Below are 18,415 nucleotides of genomic sequence, written 5' to 3' on the forward strand. Positions count from 1 at the left end.
AGTCCCAAACCGCTCCTGGCTCTACCCTGCACAACGCCGCTCCGAAACCTAAATCAAGTCGGCGAGAAGCTGGCAAAAATTACAAAGACCAGCTCCGGCTTACGGCAATCTCATACGAAGTGGGGTCTCCCAATATCCACGCCCTCGTGTTGACATTATAGCTGGTAAATTCTATCCTGTCCGAGTCGGTGACAACCACAACAGCTTCAGCAAAAGACTACAAGTAGTTGAGCAAAAGTCCAAACCTCCTCCTCATCCTCAGTATTCGGTAAGCTAAAGGAAAGAGGACATGGCGCTTCTTTACTCTCGATTGTTGACCTCTGCCGCTTGCTTCCACGGCGACAGTGGCCATATCCCTGTACATGTAATTTTAGTATCTGACTGATACTATTATCTCGAGTTGACTGCGCACCGAGGTTGACGAGCGACTGTGCTTCAAGTACCGGCAGTATCGGCGGCAATAGCGGTAGGGCAGGTTCGACCTCCGCTATGACAGCCGCACTAAGCGAGCGCACAACAACCCCTTTCAGCTTCAAGGATGGAGGACTGAGACGCATTAAGGAGGGAAGCTCTTGATACTCTTGCTTCTTCGTTGTGATGGCGCCAAGCCGAAGCTCCAAGTTATCTCCCCGCTCCTCCCCGACCGGCTTCTTCATTGCAATTCTCTCAGCATTGTTTTCGTACCCCCTGATATCGTCGGAATCGATTCGATGCCACGGAGGCGGTATCGGAGGGGAGTCTTCTTTAACGTCGGTTGAGGTGTGTCTTTTGAGGAAGGTCTCTGCGGAAGTTCTGGGGTCGCGACAAGCGCTACGGCGGTCGCCCTGACAAACGTAAGTCAAAAGTGTTTTCAGATGCTCGTACGTACCTGTAGATCGAAAAGTTCCTACCGTCTACCATTGTCTCGAATCGTACTTTCCTGCCTCAGAACTGTTCAAGTTTGTTCACATACTTCCAGCGCAGCTAGCGCTGGTGCTGGTGCTGTCGATGTTTGGAATACTCTGAAGCTTGAGTATACCTTCGGATCAGCCTTTCTCGTGTTCAGCAAATTTAGACGCTACCTCATGATGGCGAGGGCTTGGCAAAGGTCATGGTGTTGAGGGGCTGTCGCAGGTTGTCGTTAGCGTCGAAGTCAAATGAAGGTCAAAGTTATCAACACACAACGGCAAGATAGGTTTGCGAAGTCTTGCGAGGAGGATTCAATATCTTACATCTATCTAAAACCATCATTCTGGTCTTTGGATCTCTTCTCTTGGGGTCGCAGTATCTCAGTGGATGTTGCAGCAAGCTGCTCGCCGGCTATCAGCCCCTGTCTCGTCTTCTACAGTTATGTAGGTACCGACGAACTCGTCGTCACCCCCGCTTCTGTCTAACTGTCTTATTATGAATCAAAGCTTCTGCCCCACTGCCTCCCCTTCTCTTACTCCCACACCAACCACCCAAGATTACCCAGCAATCGCTTGTGTCATCTCCAACAAAGCTTCATCATTACTCACAGCGTTCGGATCACACTCTGTGGTTGTGATAGAAATATCCCTCCTGGCCCCCGACTGCCCACCACTTTGGTTGTAGCAGCGCTGACTCTGACCTTTCCCTTCTACTTCTGCCTCGTCTGTAGCCATCTTCCACCGACCGGCATGAGCTCGAGCTCGAGTAGATCGTGAGTCCCGTCTCCTTTTGTCTCCAGATTCCACTGACAACAGCTTCGCCGATGCCGCTATTGCGCCTCCAGTCAAGTGCCCCGCTCTAGGAGCTGGGTTTGTATTCATTACAACTACGGGTATCCTTTTCGCACACTTTGTATCCACCATGTGGGTACCGACACCTCTGCTAACAATTAAGTTTTGGTCGCCGGGCGCTATACATGATGCTCTCTTCGTCAGCAGTGGCGTTATCTTCAGGTCGATGCTACGACATCTGCCCATCAGGCGAGCAACCGTTATGTTTGTAGATCGGGATGTCTTTCCCTTTGTCGCGATTCGAGACCTCAACCACTAATATTGTTCTAGTTTTGCCTGCCCACTATCGCTCCCTCTCGCTCATAGTTCCCGTTCCCTACAACCCTTCCTCATATCATGGCGGCGAATGCCGGACCACATGGAGCTTGCCATCATTACTTGGCGAGGTCACTTATACTTCCACGGCTCTGCAACATGATGAAGGATCTTCAGCACGTATGTGTATCTGATCCCTCGTCGCTGGCTGACAATTTTGCAGGATGGGATGGCAAAATCTGACTCTGGCTCCCCGTCGCCGCCTCCTGGTAACGTCTCTTCTCTTCAGAGAAGGATGGCTAAAAGAGCTCCAGTATGCACCTTGGTGCATGATGCAACGGTATCGCCCTTGCTGTCGTCGCCGGTCTTCCAAGTGGTTTCCATGACTGGGCACAAGCGATTGACACTGTCCTGCGCACCTCTCTCGCCATTACTGCTTGTCGATCACTCCTCTCGCCAGGAATCTTCGACGAGGTCCAGTCCCACTACACTCTGATCATTGTATGCCCTACTGGTTTAACAAAGACCAGCAAAAGGCCTTCAATGTTGCAGGATGGCGGAGGCAGCCGTGAGTACACTGAGTACCTCTTGGATCTGCCACCATACTAACGAACAACAGGAGATCGCAGCCGTTGGGGCTGCTGAGGCTGTCGAAGCCTTGTGGGGAACGTTCAGATTGAGATGTGGGATGAGGACCCGTTGCCACAGGATGAGGATCTTCTCGACTCTCAACCTATCCATGGCTTCACTGCTCAGACTATGGTACCTATGTTCAAAGAAAAGTTCCAGCCTCTCTGCGCAAAGGATCGGAGAGCTTGGAATCGAGCATAGTGATTCCCCCATCGTCTTTCGCTGCGCCATCATCCACTTTACCGCCCAAGACTCCCTCCTCTACCGGCAACCTCTACACGCCTCTAAGCTACGAACCGCATATTGCTATAATCGTCAGCTCCTGTGACTATGATGTCTGCGTGTCTTCTATCGGCAATGTCGAGACATGTGGCCCTGGACTTCCGACCATCTCGAGCATCGTAGCTTTGCCAAACCAACAAGGAGTAAGCAGTTTCGTGGCATTGTGGTCGCGCGAAAGACATCCCGCCCATGGCGTGTGAGAAGCCTTCGGAGTCCACTCTAAGAAACCCTCAACTATAATAGAGATAGTGAGTCTTCCTTTCCAACTTCCCGTTAATTCCAGCTACTAAATCTCCGCAGATTATAACTTCTACATGATTCCATGAGATGTTCTTTGCTGGCGTGATGTGTGATGTTTTTGTCCTGGAAGCAGAACACGTTGCTTCTTTATTGATCCCGGTAAATCGGTATCTCTCAACCTTCCATCTTAAATGCTTGAACTGACTCTTCCACTCTCTTTCCCCCTGACAGCTCCAGGTCGGCCCTTTGTGGGGTGGTGCGATGCTCTTCCGAGGTTACTTCCTCGCAGTAGCATCGAAGTCCATATCGCCAACCTTTGAAGATCATCTCTCCCCCAAGCCCTTGATCCGATGCTAGTTGTCTTGAGTATCGCGTTCGAAAGTGGTGGCAGCAATCATGTGAATCCCGCTTCATCTTGATCAGATCCTTACCCGGTCTTGCCCCGTCCGAGTTGGTGTTACACGATAAGTGCTCTGACGACCTCAAAACAGCAGAGTGCTAATTCTACGCAGTTTGCCCTTTTCAAATCGTTCACGCAACGCCTGCCTTCAGTTTTTTCGCAGTGCAATCGATGCGCATCGAGTCAGCGCGGAGTAAATGTGGTTGTTGACATGCGTCATGCTGCGGAGCCGCGACTACTTCATTCGCGAAGGCAAGAGCTGGAGACTAACAGGTTTCCCACCCCAACGATAACACCTCTCATACTCCTCCAAGATTCTGATATTGATGTCGCATGCGACGATGGTATGCCTCATCTACCCTCTCTCATTACGAGCGCACCTGTTGACATTGCTGCAGATGTCTTTTGGTCGCGCATGATCGCAGCAGCAAGCTCGTAGAGCTTTCTTTCTATCGTCTTGCGTTTTTCTACTTACTCTCCACCCTCTTTATCCAGTTTTTGGAGAATGTCATCGCCGCAGGAGGGGTAACCCCAAAATCGGGGTATCTTCCCGACTTGGCCGGATCTCTGAACGTCCCAAGGACTTTTGCACAACGCGTCAGTTCCGCCCATGTTCGCAAAGGCGAAGACGACAAGACCACAGATCACAGACGTAACGATGCCATTGCGATGCGGGGTGATGGCAGGATCGCTCCTCTTCGTGTCGCGAGGTGGGTGATGGATAAGTCGCTACATCGAAGATTCGTCCGAAGCCCGTCAGCACAAGCCTTGCTAACATCGACCAGCCTTCTCATTATCTGCCAATCATCCCTCATCCAGTCTCCTTACTCGCCTGCTCCGTGTCGATTGCTAGCGCGTGTCACGCGCCGCCTGTTGCCTTGATCGCCACGCACGAGCCTAATGAGCGGTTGCTCGACGAACATCACCACAACACAATACTGGCAATATCTACCGCTTTATTTGTCTTTTCTTCGCCTTCGGGCATTTGGTCAATTTGAAACGATACAGAGAAGATTAGCATGGCCCCTGCACTAAGGATGACACGCTCAATCAAAGAGAAGCTACCATTTTTTTTTTGGCGATCTTTTTGCCCATGCATCCAGGGGGATTCGAATACCCAAGGCGACGACAGCACGGGCCTGCTGCTCTCCCTTTTTTCACGCTCTCTTTTTGCCTTCGACGCTGGCGACATGAGTGTGGCTATGCGGTTTCCAGGCTCATTGGGTATTCATTCAAGCCCACGAGTGTCTTTATATTGCATCTGCTTACTGCCGCTAACATCAAAACACCCTTCGAAGATTATCGTTACAGCCTGCTGTTGACATTGGCTCGACATCCTTACCGTCAGCTTGACATCAGTACCCCAGGATGTATACGCAACTCCACAATGTTTGCTGGCAACAGCTCAAAGTACTGTGAAAGTAATCACGCGCTTTTCTTATGGTTTCTTTCCCATAGCTTGTTTTTGTCAGCTCCCTCCTATGGTTGTTCCTTTCTTGATGTTCACGTGTCCGCCTTTCCCAACCTCAGCGATATTCGACGATTTGCTCTGTCTTTTGCATTTTCATCTACCACATCACCACCTTCCGGGTTGTTACCCATGTTGCACTACCGCACGGCATCTCAGAAAGGACCTACTGCTTCACGGCGATAGTCGTGTCTCAGAAACGAAGCCAAGAAAAAACCGAATCGTATTGCTTTGTCTTCCGAACCCTTGTAGCAGGGATGGATGGTGATGCTCTGTTCCAACATTTCCACGTAGAGAATCGATCTGTTCCGTCACATCTTCAAAACATGCCATTCTATGTGTGCAGGCCTTGCTCATCAGGTTGATGGTTCTCATGTATCGTATTGTAATCTCTGATAGGACGAGAAGCATCCAAAAGTTGACGACATGTGAATACGAAGGCAGAAACAGCACCACAATAAACGCGGGAAGATTGGTGGGCGACAATTAACATGAAATGAATCGAAAGATATTCTGCAGATTACTGAGTGGAAATAGACAGAGCAGATGTAAATTTGTACATAAGAAAGTTCGAGACAGACGATACATATCACCCCATGACGAGGTGAACTAGAGCCTCAAGCTGAACTAGAACGACTTCGTAACTTGGAAAAAACTCCGGTCGTGAACTACAAGAATCATCAGCGAACGTTGGGTCGCGAAGACCTCAATCGACGCTGATTGGCTGACAAGGTTGGCGCTGTGGGACCTCCGCTCCAAGATCCGCATCTGCAAATCGTCACGCCGCGACACCACCACCGTTGACCTCGGCATCACACATCTCCGCCTGTCGCAATGGCGAAGAAAGGTACGCACTCCTGCTCTCGCACTAGATTCTCTCCTCAAATACCCGCTATACTACCCCGGCCGGTCCCCAATGCGGCCGCCCGCAACGCACATCTTTGTCTACCTGCGCTGACAATGGCACCTCACAGCAAAGTCCCGTACCATTATGGTGCGCCTGATATCCATGGCCATGACGGGCTACTACCGGACCATGCAAAGACCGCGTGCGCACCAACCGCTGAGCATGCTCAAATACGACCCAATCGGTACGACACCATCGCTCTTTCATTTCTTCGAACATCGTGCCTGCCTCATGTACAAAACCTCGCTAGGAGCCGGGCACGCGCAACTGAGAAAGATATTGGACTTTTTTACATGAAGGGAGACGCATGGAGACGCATGGAGACGCAGGAACACGGCTGACAATGCACAGTGCGGAAACAAGTACTCTTCCTCGAGGCGAAACGCGGCAAGAAATAGAACAATTTTTACATCACGAATTAAGCGTACACGAATTGAGAACGTGCGATGGGCAAGTCGAACACTGGTTCAGGTCTATGGAGGAGGTGAGAACGGTAGAAGGAGATGGCGCATCGCAAAGATGGAGGACTCGGCAACCATGCCTACCATCTGCAGCCGCCAGCAGGCATGGAGCAAGTTGCATGCTTGCACAAATATGTACTATACGGTCAGCATGGCTCGGCGTTATATACGGGTCAGGGCAGAGCATGTCTGCCACACAACACGCACAATTCCTCACGCAGACTCACACGCACCCTTTTCTGCTTCATTTCACTAATCATCTGACAATGCTCACCTTTATTCATGTCTTCTCCCGCATTAATGTCCCGATTGCCGAGACGAGGACGTCCGCCAAGGTACAGGCTCCGCCCCGCTGCTTGTCTGGCCTCTTGGCCCGACTTGGTGTGCGCGAAAAACTTCGAAACTGGGTCGGCTTGCCTAAAAAGGCCGTCCCGGCTTCGTGAAGGCTTGGACTACGTCGCCGATGGGCTCTTTACCAGTCACAAATTACCCCATACATGGTTTTGCTAAGACTCTGGGGTTGCAGGTGATGGGAAATGGCGGAGTCGGCACCACTCTTGGTCTCGTCTATCTACTGGCAGGATAGCCGAGCTTGCGGAAGCGCAGAAGTATAAGATGGTGCTGATCGGTAGCAGTTTAGGATGTTTATGAGCTAGAAGGTTATTGACTATCACAGTCTCAATATGGATCCCGAGAAGATTGACGAGAAATGCTTGGAACATTCCCCTGACACACGCGTCGACAATCTCAACTATGAAAACTCGTCGTCTTCACAGGCTGCAATCGAACAACAAAAGTCAGCATCACAACCATCCGGCATACTAGGGACCTTCTCCAAACTCGGCAATCTACCAGAATGGCACGTCCCAGGATTTGGTCTGCTGCAGGGCAAGGCTCTGAACAATGCCATCTCCTGGTGCTCCTGTCTAGCCTTCCTCATGTTCGGTTACGATCAGGGTGTTCTGAGCGGAGTCCTTACCCTCGATGATTTCCAACGCCACTTCCCTCTCATGACACCTCGCGATCGTCCAAACAACCTTTGTTGGCTCGATGCACCGACCAATACCATACCCGACCCGAACATGTGCACAGGTAGCCCGAGTATCCTGTCTGCGTGTGTCGCGGTCTATCAAATCGGATGTTTCCTAGGCGCTGTTCTCATCTTGTTCTATGGCGAGACTTGGGGCAGAAAGAGCAGTAGTTTCTGGGGCAGCTTCATCATGATTGTTGGAACAATCATTCAAGTAGCTGCAGGAGGTACTTCTGGAGGCGGGGTCGACGGATATGCTCTGCTGAGTATTGGACGTGTTGTTGGTGGGATCGGTAACGGCATGGTCACAGCGAGTGAGTACTGTATTCATAACGACGTATTACCGTCAGCTAAACATGTTTGCAGCAATTCCCACGTGGCAGTCCGAGTGTGCGAAACCCGAGAAGCGTGGGCGTTTGATCATCACCTCGGGAGCAGTCATCGTCGCAGGAGTTATGATATCTTACTGGGTCACCTATGGCTTCTATTTCCTCCCATCAGGCGAGTCTTACTCGTCTGTACGCTGGAGGTTTCCCATCGCATTCCAGTCATTTTTCACAGTCCTCGTCATGTACGCAACTCTTCCCATACCAGATAATTGCGCTCTAGATGATACTAATAGCATCCAGGATCGGCCTCTGTTTCCTACCAGACTCGCCACGATGGCTTGTAATGCGCGGTCGCCACACCGAAGCTCGACACCTACTCGCTCGCCTTGCCGATGCACCAGTAGACTCGGAGGAAGTAGACACGGAACTCACGAACATCAAGGATGCGCTCGAAGCGCAAAGCAAGGACGGCCCATTCAAGATGAAGGAGCTTTTGTACAACGGCCCAAGTCAGAACCTAAGGCGTACGCTGTTAGGTGTTGCCGCACAGTTCTTTCAACAGATCTCCGGGATCAACCTCATTGTACGTATATCGTTACACACTAATTCGGAGAAGAGACTAACCTAAGTTCCTCTCAGACCTACTATGCGACCTACGTTTTCGAGAACTCGCTTGGTTTCGGGCCAGACATGTCTCGTCTCTTGTCCGCTTGCAATGGTACCGAATACTTCTTGGCCGGTCTGGTCGCCATTCCATTGATCGAGCGTGCTGGTCGCCGCAAACTCATGCTCTTTGGTGCATTCGGCATGATGGCTAGCATGGCTATCATGAGTGGTATGACATCAACAGCCAGTGAGAATGAGTTTGGTGCTCCAGTTCTAGAGCCTAAGTACGGTATCACAGCTGTAGTATTCATGTTCGCCTTCAACACCTTCTTTGCCATTGGTAAGCAGCATCTCTTTGGTAGAGCTTCGATATACAAGACCATTTTACTAATCCTTCACCCAGGTTGGCTAGGAATGACGTGGTTGTACCCTGCTGAAATTACCAATCTCCGCATCCGCATTCAAGCAAACGCGCTCTCGACATGTTCCAACTGGATCTCAAACTTCCTCATCGTTATGATCACCCCACCCGCCTTCGCCAATCTACAATACAACACGTATACCATGTTCGCCGTCTTCAATGCTTGCCTTATTCCAAGCGTCTACTTCTTCTTCCCTGAGCCAAAGGGTAGGAGTCTAGAAGAGCTGGATGTCATCTTTGCAAGTGCGCATCATGAGGGCATCAACCCGGTCAAGCAAGCGAAGGATATGCCGAAGTTGACGGGGAGGGAGTTGGATGTTCAGATTGCGAGATATTTCGGAGGGGATGTTGAAGAGGCGAGACGAAGAAGTGTTGCGAGTGCTGGGATTACTACATGATGTGACGCGGGATGTGTAGGTGGGCTCTCTTCGGAGATTTAGTAGTAAAGCACTCTATCCAACACAGTTCTCACTGCCGGGGAATTGACAGATAATGGAGTCAGCATATTGCGAACTGGTGCTCCAACATGGCCACGCAGACCCATGCGCTTGGAGCCGCGTCGTGCCGGATTGATGCATGTAAGAAGTTGTGCAGTTTTGATCGTACCCAAGTGTGCCCAGGAAGTCGCGAGCTGGCCACTGCTCCAGCTATTGCCAAACGACCATGCTGACAGATTGCGAATGGTCCGTGGATCCGGCACATCTCTCCAATTCATGCCGTATCAGACTTCCTGATAGCACCAAGGTAACGATAAGGTTCTATAAACCCCGGTAAACACCTACTGATGGGAGCTAGCGCGGTACTATCTCGGCTGCCGCGTGGGTGGGGCTTTTCCGGCCTCTTCCCCTCTTTCCTCCTCCCCCCAGACCGTGTCTGACCGTGACAACGACACCCAACTCCGTCCCAACTTCGTGTATCATGCCAGAATCATGACGTCGATAAGCTTTGCCCGCCCCGGCAACAAGCAAGACAAGCCTTGGCAGATGGCCTTGTTCCGCCGCTGTGCATAGCGAGCTTCTACTTTGGGTAAAGAGCTTACAGGGCCATGCACGCTGCAGCAAGCTTGAGCTCGTTGACGTGAGGCTTGAACTTCAGCGCAAAATTGTCGCAAACATCTCGACAAATCGGCCTTATTCGTACTGTTGAAAAGAGTTATGCCGGGAAAAGAAGGATCAGCAAGGGGATACTGCAGTGACTTGTTGCATCTCTTGCTGACAATGGTAGGGTAGAGTGACACGACAAATCATCTATCGGTTACGTACCGGTACAGCCTAGCCGAAATTCCCAACTATTCTTCTCCCACGCACAGCCCGAGGATCTTCAGAGACAGATGTTATCCGTCCAATGGTCGTGTACAGAGCATCCGCAGTTGCCTGATCCAGACTAATTTCCTGTGCGCGACCATGTAGTCTGACGTTGGCCCCGACTTCAAGCAAGGGATTACGAGGCGGGAGGTTGCATGCAACGCTGCTCGGCTTCGTTCTGGGGCAGTATTTATAAAGATGCAGAACCCGCTACTTGGCTGGGCAAGCACTTACTGAATTCTTGGTTATTCTTTTCCCCGACAAGCTTCCCACCATGGCGCGCTTCGCACAACTCGCCACCGTCTTGGCGGCTGCGTCTCTGGCCAGCGCTCGCGCACCTTTCATCAAGGAGCGCCAAGTGCCCGCTGACCCTACTGGCGTCACGACAATTACATCTGCTGCAGGTGCTAAGATCACGTACAAACAGCCTGGTAAAGCAGGTGTATGTGAGACTACCGAAGGTGTTGACGACTATGCCGGCTACATCAGCCTCAACCCGACCACCAACATGTTCTTTTGGTTTTTCGAGGCTCGAGAGAACCCGACAGAGAAGCCATTGGTAAACATAATCTCCGTGAATAATTATGATGATCTCGACTGACCATTCTCCCAGACATTGTGGCTGAATGGAGGCCCTGGAAGTGACTCTCTCATCGGACTTTTCCAAGAGCATGGTCCCTGCAACGTTACCGAAGACCTCAAGACACAGCTCAACCCCTACTCATGGAACGAGCACAGCAACATGCTGTACCTCTCACAGCCCGTGGGTGTAGGGTTCTCTTACGAGACCACTGAGACAGATGAAGATGGTCGCTACTCACTTGTCGATCCTGACACCGCAAACACGACCGATGCTGCAGCCATCGGCGCATGGCATATTCTCCAGGCTTTCCTGGAGCTGAGCCCACAGCTCGACCCTGATATCACCAACTTCACTTTCAACCTCTGGACTGAGAGGTAGGTTCTCTCTGAGTATGAAGTTGAGCATATTGCTAACAGAGTTAATAGCTATGGAGGTCACTACGGCCCAGGTTTCTACAACTACTTCTATCAGCAGAACCAGAAAATTAAGAATGGCTCAACCGCTGGTGTCGAAGTTCAGATGGACACTCTTGGTGTTATCAACGGTATCATCGACGAACAGATTCAGGCACCTTACTACCCTGAGTTTGCTGTTAACAACACTTACGGCATCAAGGCGGTCAACGACACTGTCTACACCTTCATGAAGAATGCCTACTACATGCCTGAAGGTTGCCACGACCAGATCGAATACTGCAAGCAATCGGACCGCACTACCGAAGATGGCTACCTCACGTGCGCAGAAGCCACCAACCTCTGCCGATCGTTGGTAGAAGAGCCTTACTACGCATTCGGAGGCAGGGGTGTCTACGATATCAGGCATCCTTACGACGACCCTACACCACCTGATTACTTCGAGTACTTCCTGAACTTGGCTTCTACCCAGGAGGCAATTGGCGTGAACATCAACTACACTAGCACCAATGCCGCAAATGTGTCACGCGGTTTCGCCTCAACAGGTGATTTCGTCTTCCCCAACTTCCTCGAGGACCTTGAGGAGATCCTGGGTTACGGTGTTCGCGTCGCTCTTCTTTACGGTGACGCCGATTACATCTGCAACTGGTTCGGTGGTGAAGCCGTCTCTCTAGCCGTCAACTACACCGACTCTGAGGCTTTCCGCGCCGCTGGTTACACTCCTTTCCTCGTCGACGGCGTTGAATACGGAGAGGTTCGCGAGTACGGCAACTTCTCGTTCACCAGGATCTACGAGGCCGGCCACGAAGTGCCATACTACCAGCCAGTGGCTAGCTTGGAGCACTTCAAGCGTGTGTTGGATCATGTTGTCATTGCAGACGGTAGCCAGGTTGTCACGGATGACTACAGCACGAACGGCACAGCGAAGGCTACTCATACTGAGTCCTTTGTTCCACTGCCGCCTACTAGCACACCCAGTGCTGTGAGCAGGGTTAAGCGAAGCACTGCATAGAGTGGTGGTGAACGTGCTCATGCCGCATGTTTTATACCAGATACTGTGCCACCCAAGCTATGACAAATGAAATGAGTACTAGACAACACACCGATCGGTGCATAGATCATTTTCTGCAGGCTGTGAGAAGTGATGATCATTTGAACTAACTGAGACCTTAATTAACGATCAGTTCCTCAGGCTTTTTGGGCAGCATCCCATGACGTTACGTGTCTTGATGCTGCACGAGCTGTGCACGTTTCCTCTGCTTCAACCACCATCACGATTTTAGCTTACCACGCATATGTGTCGCAGCAGGGAAAACACCTCTTCAAAAACAAGTTAGATATGCGCATGTCCAATTCTACGCGAATGGATCACCGTACCAGCTCCCGACGCGTAGGGTCGCTAACGCGCAACGTCCGCGCGCCTCAGTTCAGCCAGGTCGTAGAATGATCACCAATGCTGGTGTCAGGTACAGAGCGCCTTGCGTGAAACGTCAACAGATACATTTGGCAATGACAGGTTACAAGCGATAGGGTTCCTTTCCCTCGGTAACTTTTGCACCTCTCTCGCAGCAGGCGATCCGCAATGCCCTTCCTATACCGACCCAGTCCTGGGAATCTCTTCGAGTGAGACATGTCTGTCTTGCGCATGCAGCCAACGACACCAACCCTGGCATCACGGTGCCGATTCAGGTACGACGAAACGCCGTCGTCATTGAGAGCCAACGGATAAAAAGGCTGCTATTGCGCCTAAACACAATGCCTCATTTCTCACTTTGGCATATCCTTGGCCCCAGGCTACGCGCAATGGTTGTACAACGGTCGAGTGGCATGTATACCTCATTGCAGGATCATGAAGATTCAAGCGAAGCTGCATGCGGCGCGGACAACCTCACTGTTTACAAGTAAGTTTCTCGGGGTAACTGGGTAGGGCACATGTTGACAAAATGCACTAGGCGTCTATTTGTAGACGAGCGCGTGTGCGAAGACCCCACCATGGAGGACGGAAGAGACACATCCCAACCATAACTATCGAATGATGGTTCGGGCAACGACAAGATATCTCAAGGTAGCGACATCCTCTCACCGGCAAGAGGGCGTGTTGACAAAACGCCATGAACAGGCGACCCTGACAACGAGTACGAGGTTCCACGCAACTGCTAAGCTTGGCAGGCGTATGAAGCACCCGTGTCGTATTGTGCAGCTATTCACCCTTCGCAATCATTTTGAATACTGTCGTTCGATCTACTATCACAGCTGGCGGACTCATCATTAGCAGCTTTTGGTACCCAGCTGGTATGTCTTTGGCTAGTAACTATTCTGCTGCGATCAGCGCAGCATGCTATGCGCCACCGGTAGACGTGGACGCTAGTCTCCTGCCTATGCAACAGGGCGCTGTTACACATGGTAAAGTGGATGGCAACGGAGAGGAACAGATCGGAAATTGTTGCTTCTCAAACGTTCCAGTTGAGACGCCTATCTCGGGGCGGCTGTATGCCTAGAGCACAGTTCCTAACTCAGACTTTCGTTTCCGCTCTGCGCAGATTGCGAACTAGTAACTGGTTTTTATACGCGTAAAACTCTGGGTCTATCGAGGTGTCATTGCTCACTCTTTCCGCAAGTATATGAAACATTCAGTTCAGTCCTCGCCATGCGCACCTCTGCTGTTTCACATTCTTGTGTACGCTGTTTGGAAGTAATCCTGGCCCGCTCTATCACCTCTGAAACCTGTCATTCAGTCAACAATTCTGCGGTCTGCTGGTGAGAACCTTCACTGGAGCCTATCGCAGAAAACTCGCTCCTGGCAGGTGAGAGAAGTCGTCCGTGCGTGAATGGCTCTGCCTGGTTTTGATCTCTTTCGTCTTTCAAATTATCTGCAAGTATAATCAATAACACACAGCTCAAGAAAGATTCAAGCCCTTATTCATTGACATACGTACCCCGACCATGACCTCAGCTTTGCAGTTGAACGACCCCAGCGTCCCGGATCCCAGCGGTGCATGCTTCTATCTCGACATTCCCCGCGAGCTACGAGACATGATTCACTCATATGCCTTGACATATCAATTGGGCCTGGCTTGCACACCGAACGAGCTTTGTCTCTCAACATCTAAGAATCGCATGTCTGACCCATGGGGCGACTTTGGCTTGTCGAAAGCTCCTGAGGTTTGGGTCCCGAAACTCGAGCCCTTCTTGTCAAACGAACGTCCACCGAGTCAGGAAATTGAGGGAGTCACAACGCCCGGCGACCCCAATCCATTTCGCCTAGTTTGTCACCAGACTCGTGCTGAGACACGCGGGCTCTTGTTAGACTTGAACAACATTCGCTTCAGTTATCGACACGAGCACTGCAACTTATATGAGTATGAATTCAGCAGGGAGATCGGTATGAACGAGTTGTTTCGATCGTTCTATCACCAATGCAGCGCGACCAACAAGAATCGCCTCCGCCGGATAACCATCGATCAGACCTGTGACGCGATCGTACAAACACCCGAAGCCCACAATATCCTGGCAGGCTATATGCGAGACTACACCCACCACAAAAACATATCCTTCCTAATTCGCTTTAGACTAGTTGATGACCCACCCAATGGGGGTTTTATAAGAAAATGACGCAGGTCTTCAGTCTGGTTCTCAAAGGACTACAGACTAGCCGTTTCGCTGCAGCGTCCCTTAAGAAAGGACTTGAGATATCTCAGGAGATGCAAAGGAGACTTCTCCATCTCTCGGGGTCAGCAACGGTACCACATAATGTGCAGTTCTTGATACAAGAGAAATCTTCAGAGCACGTGGTGAAAGCGTATCGAGGACGAGCGGCAGGAAAAGCTTTGCACAAATGTGCAAATATACCAGTGACACGGAAGAGCTTTGGATATGGTACCTAGGTGACGTTGGGGTGATGCCTGGATTGAATTTGTGGTGGAGATGGCTCAGATGGGGGGCAAACTTGTTTTCTCTAAAAGCTTTATCGATTTAGTCACCGGCTGTAGATACTGATACGAGTCATATCATGGAGCTCTGATACAAGTACTGAACCAAGTTGTCATCGCAGCTTATCATGACTTCGTTCATGCGTGTACTTTACAGTGTATGTTACGATCCGTGTACGCCAGCTTACCACAATACTATGCTGCCGCACTGTTCTCTGCTAGTACGCCATTACTTGTCGCCATGTCTCCCATAGCCTTGCCACTCTGCTTCTGCTTACTCTTAAAGTATTGCGTGAAGTCGTGTCTAACCTGATGAATAGTCTCTGCGATACTCTTTCCCCACACAGGATCATCGCTTGCCTTTTCACACATCTTGAAGAATTCCTTCCTCTTCTCTTCATGCGCTGGGTCCCAAAGGCGGTGGAAGTTTTCGCGCGACATGGGATCGATCATCTCGCGCCAGATCTTGATACGGATTTCGGAGTATTTATCCAGAATAGATTCGTCGAGTTCGTCGAGATGGATTCCAGTGAAGCAGTCGTAGAGGGAGCCAACGTCGGCGAAACCGCCCGTCAAACCCATGCCGCCGCTGTTGTTATGTCAGTAGAGCAAGCGCATCAAGGGTGTCGTTCACTTACAATGGGTTACATAGATGCGCCGCGTCAGCGACTAGTATTACCTTTCCTACACGGAAACTGGGTGCGCATCTTTGTTGGAGTTTGTAAGGACTCATACTGACGAGCTTGTACTCATCAGGCTTTGGGTGACCAGGGAGAATTTGCTCGTAACGGAGCGGTTGGCGTTTGATGAGTTCTTCTTTCGAGAGGTCTTCAGAATCGCCGTATGTCACTCGCCATAAGCCGTCGTTTGTGATCTTGGCAGCCATATACCAGTCCGTTGGGTGAACAATGAAGTTAGAATCCCAGTAGTCGTATCGCTCATCGAATGGTAGGTAGACCTAACATGTTAGCTGTCGAATCTATACTCAGATGCTTCAACCATACATTAGTAGCAACAATTTGCTGCTTCAGCGTCTCTCCTGGATACTCTTTTCCAAACAATGCAGTGCGAACACCACTTGATGCGCCATCGGCGCCTACCAGATAATCACCTGTGATCCTCTTTTTCTCGCCATCACTCGTTTCCACGACCGCTGTAGCGCCATTATCATCTTGTTCTACGCCGACCAGCTTATGACCCCACTTGATTTCAGTATTGGGGTAGCTTTCGAAATGCTTCACGAGGAGCGGACCTAATTGATCTAGCGGCAGCACCACCATTGAGTATTTTGAGTCTTCTGGCTCGCGGCCCATGCCAGCCAAGAAGGTTGTGTCCTGCAACCGCCAACATACACCTCTGGGGTGAAGCCCGACTGCACGTACATCGTCTATGATGCCGGCGCGATGGAAGTCGTAAACTGCTGAAGGTGCATAATGAGCCGCTCTTGGGTTGCCATTGATCTTGGTATCTGCATCGAGGATCGTAACTTTGATGCCGAGATTTTTTGCAAGGAGGACTCCGAGCAAAAGACCGGAGGGACCAGCTCCGACAATAACGACCTGGTAGTATTAGCGACAGGCGAGACGCTCACGTAGGAACAACGCAAACATACGTGATTGAGTTTCGGCATGGTTACGAATCGGCACTACTGCATGTGAATACTGTGAAAGCATCTGCTAACCAGATGTCATTCTTTAAGATGGCATGTCCCTCATGGTGGGGCTGTCAAATCCCCGCCTCCAAGGTTCTCCATCCTCATCTCAGAGACATTCGGCTGTGATGCAGGTGCGGGGAAGAGCTCAAGTGCCCCACATGGCAATCGACAAGAGGGGAAGGTGCACGTGATGCACTGAGTAATGATAGTGGAGCCAAGGGTCTTGGAGGGGTCGAATGCAAGGCTGGCGAGGCGTGAGCTATGACGTAGCCTCTGCAGAGGTGAGCGCGCGTCTCTCCTGATGATCGCAACTCCGGCATCAGACTGGACCCTGATACATACTAACAAGCCATGGTTGCTAGAGCGAGCACGTCTTACGAAGATGGTGACGAAGACATTGCGATACATCCGGAAGTGTTAGGAAGACGCGCTCTACGCTATTGATACCTCCAAGTCGCGAACATTGTGGAGACTGGAGACGCTCGTATTGGCTGGTGGTGAGATACGAACAGAATTAGAACATACCACCCACGTGCGACGTCATGGCCATGGCAAGTCGCCGTATTGATCCTACAAGACTCGTACACGGCCGCCTCAGCATGTGACGATGCGAGCGACACCGAAACATCCGCTCCGATCTCCTGGCGTCGCATTGTTGTTGGGACCTTGGGAAGCGCAGGGACTCCCGGGCTTGCGAAAATAAGCTTTACCGGCCCTTCAAGGGTTTTCAGCCTCTTGTTCGCCACTATCGCAACCACGAACAGCTGCAACACCATGCGACTAATCTATTCATCGTTGTATGCGTTCAACATATTTCTTTTCAGCTCGCCAACGCTGTTATGACTCGATGGTACAATATACCTAGGCGCTGCTTGATTCTCGATCATCGCCTAGGAGCCATAGATCCACTCATGTTATCATAGCACACCAAGCTCATTCCCACGATGCCCCTAGGTTTGCGACGATTGGGTCGACGCGCGCTGAGAGGCTTGGACGACCCAGTTATACCCACTGTCTCCTTATCTCGGTTTCCCTCAACCAGACTGATCCCAAGCTTTGGCACGGCCATGTCCACTTTTCTTGCTGCGCCGACAGCCGACCTGGGTATCGATGACTGCAAATCTTGGCTGTAGCGGTGTCCGCGCTTCGTCCAGTGTCGTCAGTCAAGAGCTTCATCAAACGTTGTGCAATCCTGCGGGCGGGAACTCGCTATGAAAGTCGTAGTACGCCGACTCCTGACGGCCTTCAAAAATCTCTGCGTCTCCGGCGAATACAGGCATTCTTATACTCAAACCGCTTCGGCGCACTTGCGGCTCTTTACCATCGGACCTCGCGGGTTCCCTAAAATACTCACAACGCCAGTGCAGCCACTCCCGCTGCAGCGATCAAGGTTCTGGAATTTTGGGCTACGATTCTGGTGCCTGTCGCTGATTTTGGCGCTCCCGACGTTCCATGTCCCCTGCAACTTCCGCTCCACCCTTCCTTTGCTAAGCTGACGAACCCGACCCCGAACCTTCTGGCCGCTGCGTTTCGACCAGGAAAATTGGGTCGGCACGCCACTACAGAGTTTGAGAACTCTTCCAGTGACGTTCGGGACCGTGTGTGGTATACCCGCACTAGCGGCTCTTATCAATCCCACACACACACAACGTTGAGACTGCCCACTTTCCACTGCGATCTGAACCAGTAGCTCAAGTCAACGACTCAGTCATTCTTGGGTCTTTGTCTCTACCAAATCGTTATCCATTTTTCCAGGCACTCTCA

General features: G+C 51.0%; 6 protein-coding genes across 6 annotated transcripts; 5 read left to right on the plus strand and 1 right to left on the minus strand.

The window, feature by feature from the left end:
• Positions 1 to 5,848: 5,848 nt before the first annotated feature.
• On the plus strand, positions 5,849 to 6,319 carry AA0111_g997 (hypothetical protein; the record flags this gene model as incomplete). The annotated part of the gene is made up of 3 exons (XM_028656588.1): positions 5,849 to 5,861; positions 5,989 to 6,105; positions 6,273 to 6,319. 3 exons carry the CDS (start codon positions 5,849 to 5,851, stop codon positions 6,317 to 6,319), a joined length of 177 nt encoding a protein of 58 aa, XP_028511506.1.
• A 746-nt stretch (positions 6,320 to 7,065) lies between these two features.
• Positions 7,066 to 9,166, plus strand: AA0111_g998 (Sugar transporter; the record flags this gene model as incomplete). The annotated part of the gene is made up of 5 exons (XM_028656599.1): positions 7,066 to 7,726; positions 7,779 to 7,983; positions 8,042 to 8,324; positions 8,381 to 8,687; positions 8,751 to 9,166. The coding sequence occupies 5 exons, from the start codon at positions 7,066 to 7,068 to the stop codon at positions 9,164 to 9,166; spliced, it is 1,872 nt and encodes a 623-aa protein (XP_028511511.1).
• Positions 9,167 to 10,346: 1,180 nt separating this feature from the next.
• Positions 10,347 to 12,080, plus strand: AA0111_g999 (Carboxypeptidase S1 B; the record flags this gene model as incomplete). The annotated part of the gene is made up of 3 exons (XM_028656610.1): positions 10,347 to 10,631; positions 10,686 to 11,029; positions 11,081 to 12,080. The coding sequence occupies 3 exons, from the start codon at positions 10,347 to 10,349 to the stop codon at positions 12,078 to 12,080; spliced, it is 1,629 nt and encodes a 542-aa protein (XP_028511510.1).
• Positions 12,081 to 13,362: 1,282 nt separating this feature from the next.
• On the plus strand, positions 13,363 to 13,566 carry AA0111_g1000 (hypothetical protein; the record flags this gene model as incomplete). The annotated part of the gene is made up of 1 exon (XM_028643701.1): positions 13,363 to 13,566. The coding sequence occupies one exon, from the start codon at positions 13,363 to 13,365 to the stop codon at positions 13,564 to 13,566; it is 204 nt and encodes a 67-aa protein (XP_028511525.1).
• A 445-nt stretch (positions 13,567 to 14,011) lies between these two features.
• On the plus strand, positions 14,012 to 14,680 carry AA0111_g1001 (hypothetical protein; the record flags this gene model as incomplete). Its single annotated transcript, XM_028643712.1, has 1 exon — positions 14,012 to 14,680. The coding sequence occupies one exon, from the start codon at positions 14,012 to 14,014 to the stop codon at positions 14,678 to 14,680; it is 669 nt and encodes a 222-aa protein (XP_028511524.1).
• A 512-nt stretch (positions 14,681 to 15,192) lies between these two features.
• AA0111_g1002 (hypothetical protein) lies at positions 15,193 to 16,627 on the minus strand (the record flags this gene model as incomplete). Its single annotated transcript, XM_028643723.1, has 5 exons — positions 15,193 to 15,586; positions 15,636 to 15,955; positions 16,002 to 16,331; positions 16,380 to 16,556; positions 16,610 to 16,627. 5 exons carry the CDS (start codon positions 16,625 to 16,627, stop codon positions 15,193 to 15,195), a joined length of 1,239 nt encoding a protein of 412 aa, XP_028511527.1.
• Between the last annotated feature and the right edge of the window lie 1,788 nt (positions 16,628 to 18,415).

Source organism: Alternaria arborescens, assembly GCF_004154835.1.
Source record: "Alternaria arborescens strain FERA 675 chromosome Unknown contig_2, whole genome shotgun sequence".
Taxonomy (NCBI): Eukaryota; Fungi; Ascomycota; class Dothideomycetes; order Pleosporales; family Pleosporaceae; genus Alternaria; species Alternaria arborescens.